Source organism: Colias croceus, chromosome 2 (genome assembly GCF_905220415.1).
Source record: "Colias croceus chromosome 2, ilColCroc2.1".
In the NCBI taxonomy this organism is placed as follows: Eukaryota; Metazoa; Arthropoda; class Insecta; order Lepidoptera; family Pieridae; genus Colias; species Colias croceus.
Window position 1 is genome coordinate 4840880 of NC_059538.1, and position 13268 is coordinate 4854147.

General features: G+C 32.7%; 1 protein-coding gene across 5 annotated transcripts in view; it reads left to right on the forward strand.

The window, feature by feature from the left end:
* LOC123699253 overlaps positions 1–13268 on the forward strand; it is a 75069-nt gene that overhangs the window by 22969 nt on the left and 38832 nt on the right. For 3 of the 5 annotated variants that reach the window (XM_045646185.1, XM_045646175.1, XM_045646190.1), the window contains exons 1-2: positions 4266–4436; positions 10989–11519. The exons of 1 other annotated variant lie outside the window; for it this stretch is intronic. In XM_045646185.1, coding sequence (XP_045502141.1) covers positions 11206–11519 — 314 coding nt within the window. In that variant the 5' untranslated portion in view covers positions 4266–4436; positions 10989–11205. Of the gene's footprint in view, positions 1–4265; positions 4495–10988; positions 11520–13268 lie in introns of those variants that run through there. One more of the 5 variants, XM_045646179.1, reaches the window with a different exon arrangement.

Consider the following 13268-nt stretch of genomic DNA (forward strand, 5'->3'; position numbering starts at 1 on the left):
ATGTTATGTTATATTATAACCAGTAAATAAAATAAATATTTAATTAAAGTTTATGTGTAAACTGTAATTCGATACAAATGCACTAAGGGTTAGAACAGGATTTTAAAATATGTTTCCGGTATTGGAAACGAAAATTATTAATATTTGTCAAACTGGTTAATGGTGGTGGAATGTTGTTCCAACACTGTGGCATTGTATCGAAAGCTACCCTTGAAAGCTGCTGAGTGGTGCTTGGGTATGGACAGTTTACAGTTTGCAGACCTGGCTTGGTAGTTTAAGGCACTTCGTTCACCTACCCATAAGAAGCTACAGCAAATGTGATGCTTCCTTGTGGATTATGTATATCTACAGATCACCCATATTTGGCAATCTCGCTTCACCTAATGGCCTTGTCTGTTCAAGCCGAAATGAATTAATTACCTACTGCAAAAATTAAATAATTTAGATTACCTGGAAAGGACAAGGAAAATAAACTTTAAACAAGTGTTCGACCGATTATTACCAAGTAGGTAAATAAATTAATGACAAGACAAGGTAATCAATTAATGCTAATAATTTCCTAAAGAAAACATTTTTTTCAAAATTTTCACATAATAGGTACTTAACTAGGTACTAGACTCAAAAGTTTATGATAAGTCAATGAATGATAAATAGAATATGTTTAAGTAAAATGAAGTAGTTTATTTTACAATAAATTAATCTTATAAATTACCAACTTTCATTCTGCGGCTTCAACCGTGTGCCTTATTCAATCCCTGTTCCTACCCCTTGAATCCTATTTATGCAACAAAATTGAGATGTCCTTTTTCAACGTAGGTATGTACATATATCGAAATTTCCGTCAAAATCGGTTCAGACGCGTGCGGGAATACCTATTTTCTCGTGGTCCCACTATTTTGTCCTACTATGACGGAGTAACTTTCGTATTTATCTACAAAACAGAAATGATTTGATTGTTTGTTTGTTTGTATTGGATAGGATCCGAAACTACTGGACTGATTTGAAAAATTATTTCATCATTCGAAGCAAAAATTATACCTACCTGATGAACATAGGCTACTTTTTATAACGGGACAAGTGATAACTGCGTTAAAAACAACCGACTTCAAACTTGCACTTGCAAAATTTACAAATACCTACAGACAAAAATACTCATAAAATAAAAACTACTGGGCCTATCCGAATAAAATTTTTATGGGACCAATTCGACACCATCCCGCATCGAACAAAAAAAGAATCACGTAAATCGGTTCAGAAACCTCGGAGTAATCGGTGTACATACATAAAAAAAAAAAAAAAATATACCGGCCGAATTGATAACCTCCTCCTTTTTTTTGAAGTCGGTTAAAAATACTTCATTCTTATGGGAATCGATGTCGAAATATTTAATTTTAGGCGCATAAAGAAAAAAAACGCAAAGGATCATTCAAAACCTTTTCTACGGTTTAAATCTCAAAACTTTTTGGTTCATACTTCATATAAAGGTAATCTGATAGGATTATTTAGAAAATAAAACAAGATGACGTAGGTAGGTATTTAACTTTAGTTTCGATTTATTATCATTAATGATGATTTCTTGATATTCTTAACGACGCGGTTGGCGCAGTTGTAAAGTAACTGCCTACTGAGCCGACGGTCCCGGGTTCGATCCCCGGTCAGGGCAAATATTTGTGTGATGTACTTGATTATTTGTTTTTGGGTCTGGGTGTTATCTATATAATATGTATTTATAAAATATTATATTATTTGTATACGTAGTATATTATTATTAGTCTGTGATATTATATTTATCGTCGTCTAGTACCCACAACATAAGCCTTACTGTGGGACTAGGTCGATTTGTGTAATATTGTCCTTTAATATTTATTTATAATTTATATATAATTAAATGTGACTAGAAATAATATACTTACTACGGTTTAAGTATAGGTTGTATCGTAGTATATTATTATTAGTCTGTGGTTGTATATTATTTTGTAATGAGATCTTGCAATCAAATATTCACACAATCTCGCAAGTTTTCCGACAATTCATTTTTCGTATGAAAATTATCAATACACTAGGTACCTACCTAATATAGGCCGCTACAGGAACGCAGTTTTTAATAATTAATAACGGCTTTAACCCATTTACAATATTTTTATAGGTGGCAAAGGCAATGAGACTATGTATTAAAAACGTAGTATATTATTATTAGTCTGTGGTCTGCTGAGATCATTAAGTGTGGTCTGTGATATTATTATTAGTCTGTGTTAAAAACGTGAAAAGTAATGTAAAAAGTCTGTAGTGCCATCTATTATTCGTTTAGCATCGCCAAATCGGAGGAGAATAACTTGTTTATAGTAGTTTCATGAGATGGCGTTGTTTTGAATATAAACTTTTCTGTAAAATTAGTTAAAATCGAGCGAAAATGAAATTAAATAGGTAGGTTCCATTTACAAAAGTATGTTAAAAATTATAAAAAGCAATGAAATTGCAATTAAATCTAATTTTATTTTTTGCTGGTTAAAATGATACACTTAGCGGCATCTATTGGTAGTCGGATGGCATTAATCCTGTTTTGTATGTAATGAACCAGACATGCTAATAGGGTAGTAGTCAGTAGAGCCGGAAATAATTTAAAAAACAAATATTGATCCTATTTTCAATAGGCATCATAAAGAATATCACATGTAAAAAGTATTTTAGGAACGATGCCCCTAAAATAAAGTTATGTACTTTGAAATTTTTACATTCTATCAATGTAAAATGCAAATATTATATATTTTTGTAGAGACTAGAGACACACACAATATTTAATTTGAGAGTGGAATCTGAAATGTTTCTAAACTAACATTCCTAAATCTTTGTTTTTTCGCTTCTCTCTCGTGCCAAACATAAACATGCATGCTTATTGTGTACTAGCGGTCCGCCCCGGCTTCGCCCGTGGTACATAATTTACGTTTTCCCTACATAAGAACCATCCTCGTACTTCAAGGAATATAATAAAAAAATAATTATCGAAATCGGTTCAGCCGTTCTCGAGTTATGCGCTTACCAACACATTTTGCGATTCATTTTTTCTATATAAAGATTAGTTTCGGGATAAGTTCAGTTGTCAAATGTAAAACATAGGAGGCATTGCGCTAGTCTCTTAAAACCGGCTCGACTCGCTAAATTTATCGGTGACGGTGTGAGGGGCCTGCGGCGGGGCGGGGACTATTTTCGTCTGGCGGCCACGTTTGGAAAATGTGTGGTGACGTCACGATCCTCCGCGGCGATGGCATCATCGAGTACCCGCGACACGTACGGTCCGACTTGCCAAAATATCGTGGCAAGCTCTCCGCGATCAACTTTATTTTGGTCATTGTTCGCAACCTCCTCCGACTCACGCAATGCCTTTAATCAATTTGAAATATTAAATTAAAACGCTTGACACATTTAAGAAATATACAAATAACGATTACCCGTTGAAATGTTTACAATCGTAGCGGCGCGGCGTTTGATTTGTTTAAATACTTTTTTGTTTTGACCTAGGAATACCGTTGCGTAAGTTTTTTGTAGTTTGTGTTTCAACATCGCGGCAACGCTATGTTGAGAACGATTGAAAATTGGACAGATTCAATATTAGAATTAATATTTTTTTTCTTCCTGAAATTATCATAACTACTATTCTAGAGCACATTGTATGCAATGAGCTCTATCAGTCTAAACTTGCAATAATTAATAAATAAAAAAAACTCTTCAGAAAATTTGTTGAACCTAAACGACGTGCTACGAGTTCTTTCTAATGTATTATTTGTTTGAATAATAACAGCAACTTCCATAAGAGTTCTTTTACTTTTGGACATCTGTCTTAATATGAAGATATTTTTATCTTCGGGTTCTATCGAGGCTTATTGAAATAAAATATCTTCCGTTTCGATAGAAAACATGCTGACGAAGGCAGACTAATTTATGTAGAGTCATTCTTTTTACTACGCAAATGTCACTTACAACCCATGTTGTTATTACAAGCAGCAGATAATAATAGTAATAGTTTCAATCACCATTCATGCTAGGTAGTTTGTTTACTACACATAAAGTGTTCTGTGTGTTGAAACAAATTGCTGAAGTGTCATACCTGTTATCAGTATTGAAGTGACAACATTCCCTCGTACCACGCACAGGGCGAGTGGAATGCGTGATGTTTACATGAATAGTTTAGTTGGAGCATTAGCGATAGGAAACGTCACAATTTTAAAACGGAAACCTCTTGGTAGAAGTTATAGGGTCGCGTACGCGCTATCGTTCGACAGTCATCAGTGCTACGCGACCGTCGCCGCCGCGTGGTACAGTCCGTAGCAATAATTCACAACATCGTTAATTTAACAAGCACGTCAGTTAAATCACAGTGACGTTGTGAACCAATATGAACATAGTGATATTAGTGGAAAGTTGCCATTGATTATACACAGGTGAATAAATCTATGATACGAAACGGCACGGACTTATCTAACGGTCTTGTACAGTGAGGTAGTTTTGTGTTCATGTTCATAATAAGTAGCTTGAACTATTAGCTGAATTACTATAGACATTTGTTTTGTTTTTTCAGTATTATTCAGTCTAAATTTTAGTTCTGATGTAGTAAAAGTGTGGTAATCAAGTCGATGAGATAGAGCTCTACATTATGTATATGCTTAGTAGGATTTGAAAACAGATACATATAAAGCTTGCTAAAGTCTATAATGTTAGATAAACAAGAAAATATTACATCAAATAAGTTGCTACAATACTGATTTTTCTCCATTCTGAAATAATTCAATACGAATGATCATAGTTTCACGGTTTTCAACTGCTGAAAAATTCTAGTGAACTCAATATAAGTTCATTAATGGTGAGGTTCTAATTCTTTTCATGAGCTTTATGAATTTTCAAACTTTAACTTTAATTACAACAATTTAGTTACAGTTCATTTCGGTATCTACATATAAACCTAAGAAGTCAGTGCTGGTACTAGGTATAAAAATATAAACTGCATAATCATTTTTTTCTTGGCCTAACTTATTAAACTCTGCTATAAACAATATTCTATTAGAACTGAAAGGTTTATACTGTCGTCGTCGTATAAAAACACTGAGCCATAAATAATAGACATATTGATAAGAAAACATAACTTTGAGCAATGTATTTAACTCGGATTCAATGTCGAGCTAGTTTTAATTGTTGATTCAGGATGTAATATATTATGGGCAGTGTCGCATTCTTCACTGTTGCAGTTAACTGCTCTGTAACAGATACATCTACGTGTTAGACAGATTATAACGAAATTTGAATGGTGTTTTCGTGCTAATTCTTTTTGAATATATGCCAAGAAACAAATGGAATTTTTTGCATGATGGATGAAGTTTTTACGTAGTGTTAGACAACGATCAAAGTAAAAAGTTAAAATACTAAAGAACAACTATTCAGCAATGATATCATAACAATTACTATTGAAGTGTCACTAACAGAATTTTATAAAAATTCATATCGTTTTATGAATCCTAGCCAATTTGAAAAAAACATAAATATTTATAAATTTAAATACATCCGCATTATGTGGCTAAGTTACTACCCAACGACCTGACAAATGAGTAATATCGTTGTGTTATTTTCGGCGCCTTAATATGATATCATAGCGATAATCGGCGATGCGAATTGCTAATAAAACCATACAAATCGTACACCCTCTCAATGTCTATGTTTTGTAATGGCTATAAAAAAGAAACTTGTTTTTCTATAGCGCGAGATTGAAAACGGTCAGCTGATTTGGAAGTTAGATTTTGGATTTTTATTGGAATTATTATACGTTTAAATGCTTACAATTGTATTATATATAAAAATATTTAAACGAATCTCTTCATTTCTTGTTTTTACCCGTTGTAGGTATTTTTTAAAGTTCATGATGATACTAGAACCTCTTTAACATTTTTACGTAGCTCGGTTAGTAAGATTAATTAAACAGCCAGTTTTAAAGAGGACAAAAAAGAGACTCAGAATGGATACAAATGCATTTAAATTTGTCTAAGGAAGTAATTCGAGAGTAATTCAAAGGAAACTTAAACTTATCTAACTATAGCCTTTGTTCATAATTTAATTATACATAGGTACTACTATCATGGATTACTAAATATGTAGTTAAATATGTAGTGCTACTGTATTTATAGTGACATCAATTCAATACAACATAATGGACCTTTTCCTCGATAGGTCTTATGTTAACTAGATTTATTGACAGGATGTCTCGATTTTATGAACTCGTTCTTTGATGAGAACATAATCGATGTAGTTAGATGTCTGACCTCCATCTATTGTGAATCGGCAATTTATAGTGTCAACTTTAAATTGCATCTCAATGGTAATTGAATCATACTATTTTGCTTCGTTTAAAGTACACCGCTCTTTAGTAGACTTTGCTGTCGATAGATGACTTTGATGTATTTACGTAGAAATTAGAATATTTTTATTATAGGTTACATAGGTTACATATAACGTAGTGTAATTAGTATAATAAATTGAAACGTGCAAGTAGGTAATTAAATTAAAAAATAATAATAATCTATATATATATACATATAATAAATCTGTAGAAGAGTCAATTCTGTACATTGAAAATATTGAAAAAATAAATAGCAGGGGGTGTTACTGGATCGATACCAAACCCAAATATGTAATTAAATAAATTTTTGTCTGTCTTTCTGTCTTTCTGTCTGTCTGTCTGTCTGTCTGTCTGTCTGTCTGTCTGTCTGTCTGTCTGTCTGTCTGTCTGTCTGTCTGTCTGTCTGTCTGTCTGTATGTCTGTCTGTATGTCTGTATGTGAAGGCATCACGTAAAAACTAACGGTTCGATTTCGTTGAAACTTGGTATAATTATACCTTATTATCCTGGGCATAAAATAGGATACTTTTTATCCCGGAAAAATACGTAGAAAAAAAAATCTTAATTTTTCTTAATTTTCCGCGCGGACGGAGTCGCGGGCGTAAGCTAGTAATTAATAAATTGGATAGAAATAACGGTAGCATTAAATTGCTCTTAGAGAGGAGTAAATATTGTTCGAATAAATTTGTCGGATGCCACAATTATTATACCTAGTAAAAATAAATGTTTCAATGATGAGACTGTAAAGTGAAACATTGTACCTAATTCTAACAAATGAAATGTCGATTTTGATAGCTTTGATAGTTGCGATAGTTTATACGAATAACATTATAACAACTTCATTTCGTAATCTGATTATAATTTTAATTACTACACAAAATACGCAACTCGAAACGAACATACAGATAATGAATCAAAAAAATTATCATTCATAAAAGTAGATAGTAAATTACGAACGTTCTTAGCTTCGCTGTTTTGTATTCTAACGGATTTTAATAACATATTGGAATGGAAGAAATACTTCCTATATCTAATACCGTTATTTACAATAAGGCACTGATGATAGAACGGTAAAAGGTTGGAAGCTTCATATCACTTTTTTCAAAGCTTTAGAAAAAACATTGACAATCAAATTTCAGTACAAAATTATACAATTTCATTTAGTTTATGATTCACAAGCCCATAAAACGATATTATTCTAAAAGTACTTACATTTAAATGTATCTTACGAATCAATCAAATTAAAACGCAATTAGTAAATCTTAAGTACGAGGTATTTGCTCATCATTGTTTCACGATTTGAAATCATTACAATATCCTTGTTCACGACTTTAAATTTGCATACGATGTTATATCAGATATTATTCTTATAAATACTTTTGGTAAGAAACAATCGATAATCCATTTTGGGAAGTGATCATTTATTATGCAGATATGTCTGACTCTATCTATATTTATAAGATCATACATATAAAACCATAAGGTTATAGAAATAAATGATATGTCTTTCAAAATAATAAAAAAACATAAATAAATGATCTGATCAAAATTTAAAATTTGCATTTTGCTCTCGACTATTTACAATAGAACAAGAACATTTAAATAAACACTTGTTGGATTATTAAAAAAAAAAGAGTTTTTTCTATAAAGTTACAGTTTAGTTTATTTTTAAATGTGACCATACTCTTCGTATAGCGGTGATTTACAAGTAGGCATCTCACGTCATTCAATTTTGAGAATAGTATTTTTGCAATCGATTTACAAATATATTTTAACTGGGATATGGTGGTTGAACTCATCTACCCACGCACTGGTGTTGAGCAGACTGCTCGCTGCATCCGGAGCTGTGATTGATAAACCAATTTAGTATCATTGTCGTGAGAAATGTGGAACGTAAAACTAATACAATGTGGAATTATGGAGAATAATGTAATACATGATTTATATGTATTTCGCGAGACTTGAAAGCATTTCCTTGAAAATATTAAGTTATAGACCTACTAACCACAGATAGTCTGTTCTAAACCTATAAATAATCTTCCTTTTGGTTTCTATAGCCGTTTTAATTGATTGTTATTAAGATATAATAAAATGCAGTTCAATTTACGTGTTTCGGTTTCATTTGTCTTCAAATTAGAATTAAGTATAGTTTCAATTCTACGGTGATCGGCAAAAAATGTATATGTACCAATTAGTTCCCAATTGACTTTTTTAAAAAGTTAATCGTTTCTCACAGTTGAGTCAACACTCGTACACGTGCATATCAAATGATAGAGGTAATAATAATTACAGTTTAAATGGTGATGATTCAAGATGAGGTGTTATTAAATTCAGAGCCGAAACAAATTTTAACAATTACGTTGGAATAATCGTGAAATCGAACGAGCGTCGTGTGATTGTCTTGCACTGTGGGCGATAAAAGGCCTTGATCTAAGTACCTGTTAGGTTGTTAATAAGTACCTACGCTGGTTTATGCTTATTTAATACCTGTTAGCTGCTAATGATATCCTACTGAATGCGAGTCACAATTAAAATAATTTATATCGCTATTGGTGCTATGGTCACTGGTTCATGTTCTGAACCTTCTAATGATTTTCAATACTGATACTGATAGTTGATACTGTCTGTGTAAAACAAACATTTTCTTTTACGTTCGATAGCACAAAGTACTAAGTAATGCTTTGCTCTTATTAATTACTCGATATACTTACAAATATTGTCAGTTTTAAGAAATCTTAAAGCGTTTCCGGATCACCAAAATATGCATTCCCGTCTACGCGGTCTATGGAATACTCTATAATGGACAAAATACTTAAAAGTTTTAAACAGAAGAAAAATTAACCATATCTGTTACTTTCCTAACATGAGAAAAAAAGCTCAGTTAAAAATTATCAAACCTGATTGATTCATGTGATAATCTAAAACCTTTTTTGTTAATATAAAAATAATAATAGTAGGAACAACTAAAAAAATACCATGACTAATAGCTTCGTAAAAATAATCCATACTAATATTATAAATGCGAAAGTAACTCTGTCTGTCTGTCTGTTACTCAATCACGCCTAAACTACTTAACCAATTTGCATGAAATTTGGTATGGAGATATTTTGATAACCGAGAAAGGACATAGGCTACCTTTTATTGCGAAATATGTACCACGGGCGAAGCCGGAGCGGACCACTAGTGAAATATATATGCTAAAATGTATTTGAGACGACATCACAGCGATGTTTTATACATATTTAAATATATAGTATTTTCAATAAAAGATGGTTGGATTACTATAATATATAGACTGGATCGCAACGTATGTCTTAAATGTAAATTCGTGGGCTTTGATAAATTGTTGCACCTTTAACGTTTTGTTTGGCCTGAAGCAATTATTGTATTAAAGTGTTTGAAACGTCAGAATGTGACTGCCTTTATCTTATTTGTTCGAGTGCTCTATTCTCTCAAACGCCGTTATTCTATTCATTAGAAGCGTAAATGTGTGAAATTAAGAATCACTGGAGAAACAAATTTAGATATCAATATATTATTTAATCTTCCTTAAAGAAATGGTATGGTTAAACCACTTAACATCAGGTGGCCCACCTGCTCCTTTGCTTGCTCTGACATAAAAAATAAAAAAAAGACATGTGGCACTCGGGGACTGCCGCGGTAAAGCCTGCTATGCCTTCAAGCCACACCTCCGCCCGTCGGAGTGGGGAGCGTGAGGTTTTTCGTTACGGAATTTCTCGATTGCAATAGCTTAAAAAGAAATGAATTTAAAAAAATCTATATCGTTTCTTATTGCTACTCTAAATACATATACCTAAACAACACAACCTAGCTCCTGGTAGGGATTATAATCTATTGTTTACAAAATGATAATGAAAAATATCATAATATGAAGAAAGGAGTATAAAATAAAGTGATTGAAAGACTTGTGAAGGTTGCCAAATGAGTTCGATGAACTATGTAACCCATACGTTATTAGAAATATATCTTTTGCTGAGTTCAATACTATTTATTGGTCCATCAGAGTACCATAATTAGTTTATAAAATATTCTTACAACATATTTAAATCTTGCATGCTAAAATTGTGCACGTAATGTTATATCATTTTATATTTCTACGTGGCATATAGCTTGTTTAATGTAAATGACATTCACAATATCTGAGTATGCGATCACATACACATTTTTCCAACAGTAGTGCGTCGCATGAATAATTTTATTGTTAGTTGGGCGCGGGTCTCTGGTCGTTGTTCTGTCGATCGGCGGCTGCGGCAAAGGTGATGTAAGATCGGCTGGCTTCGACGGTGATGTCAGCGCACCTACGCGCCCCTCCCTCGTCTCTCTGCTGACCGCGCTACAGCCTTCCGCTAAATTATACCTACTAGAGTTACACATTATAATAAAAAACTTAGTTTTCATACTCTCTGCAGAGCTCTATCTCGGACATACCACACTTAATGTTTCATATAGTTAAGTATCAGTAAATAGGTTTTATACTCTGACATTTTATCATTTCATTAATCAATTAATAATGGCAAGGTTATATAAATAGAGCAATCATTAATTAATTAAGAATAGGTTTATTCATCTGTGTAAATGTAAATTAACAGATATCGAAGACAATGATTTACATAAATAAAAATGATAAATGCAAAGTGCATAAACCAAAATAAACATAGATACAAGATAATGCTATGTTGCAATAAAAGTTGTATAAAATTTGCTACAATGAAAGGATGATAATATTTAAGTATCGAAGTGCAGTGGGTTATATAACAATGGATTCTAATATACAGTAAGTGAAAGTGCAGTCGTTGAATCGGGAAGATGGAGGGTGCAATTCTAAGCACCCAGAGCAATAATAGATTCCGTAGTCACCTGAAGAACGCAGTAACCACACTATGCGCTCGCACGCTGCCCAAGTCGAGGTGTAGCGACTCGAGCGCGGGCACGGCTAAACATCACACATACCCCCGGGCCACTCCGCCGAAGAGGACCCCCATTGCATGTCGGATGGAGCCGCTCATATGCGATTTGCCGCAGACGTCCTCATTTATATCACACGAACCTATCAAGTGTGAAACAGATCACATGCCGAATAAGCCCAATGGCGTCGTTAAGCTGCGGGGAGCTTTGGCCAGGTAAGATTCAGTCACCTTGTATTTTAGTCATTTCATTTATTCCGAATACCTACAATTGTCTGATTAATTGCCCAAGAAATTGAGTTGATGGTGTAAATAATAATGTATAAATATAAAAGATATTTAAAGACTGTTCAGGTGCATTCTGACATTAATAGTAGGTACTCTACATACAAACTGTTCACAGTTTGTTATTTTGTTTGGATTTTTTTACTGAAAAGCCTATGAAAATATATTACCATTAGGATTTTCTCCTGTGTGTCTCTCTCTTTGGTCGAAATAATATTGCATGCTACATACGTTGCAAATGAGAAATAAGTTTGACATAATGTAGAGCTGCATGATTACTAATTTAATTAAGACTATGACTTGCAAGGTACCGTGACCTTAAATCCGGTAGCCATTAGTCCTTTACTTCTTACCACGACCAAGAGTATTAAATGCCTTTTTTATTGCGCTTGGGTCAACAACATTAATGACATGACATCATGGTGTTTGTTTATACGATGGCGGTGGTAATGTTGCTAATTACGCAGTCAAAGATGTTTTTATTTATTACTATGCGTATATAGACCAATAAGAATGTTTTTACTTTTTAAATTGTTTGCTATATTGCCTATTTCCGTATTATCATTTATGCGTACGCACCGTGTCATTTATGGATTAGAATAAGATAACTATTAACTATAATTTTTTTGATACAAACACAATGAAGTCATCGATAAAATATCTCACTTCCTTTTGAATACCTATCGTATTTTGTTAGAAACAGCATTAGTCAACAGTACTGAATTTGTTAATAGGATTACAATATATTTTGTAAAATTAATCAATATCTGAAATGTTTTATCCAAAATCATCAGTCATTCCCAATTAACAAATTGACTACCTACATTATTTTAATTATTTAATGTTAAAAAATGTCATGTATAATATATAGGTAATACAAGATATTCATTTATATACGATGTTAAAACAAAATATTTAATTAACCTTTATGTAGATATATATGAATAATTTGAAGTACCTTCTCGTATGTAGGTATGTACTTAAATTCTATCAGCACATTCATCAAAAGAAATTACACCGGCTATGAGATCACGTGTTTAATGAACATGACCTCAGACATTTTGTAAAAGATCTTAAAAAAGCCGTTATCCACACGGAAGTGGAGCACAATCGACGTCGATTGTATGCGAATGTGATCATAGTGGGCAAGTATGCTTCGCTATTTCGGCGGCTCGAGCGCTCCTCATTTACGATAGATTGATTCGCGTAACGTCAGATTGTACGTATCTAATTGATCGCAAATGAGAAGTAAATGCACTCGTAACTGCTTTTATAATGAGCATGATATGTGAAAAAGAGATGCGATGTTGCGTCTTGCTCGCACACCATGATGTCATGGTGTATTTTTGTAAAATGTTCGACTGCTTGGGTCGCGCGCATGTTTAGTAATTTGTCCGAGTTTAGTAAAAATTTGGTAATTTTAATCTTAATATTTTACCCAAGAATTATTGTTTATTCAACCTCTTAAATTTTTAATGTGTAATCATGAATATTTATTGTTATTAAAATGTTTAAGAAGATAAAGTAGTAAGATTTTAGTATATATGTTACAGTCAAAACCCTGAACCAGTCAATAACGTTATTGACCGGTAAAATCAGTTAATAAGGATATTGACTAAGGGCGTCGGTTAATATCCTTATTAACTGATTTTATCTGATTAAACCAGTTAATAACGTTAT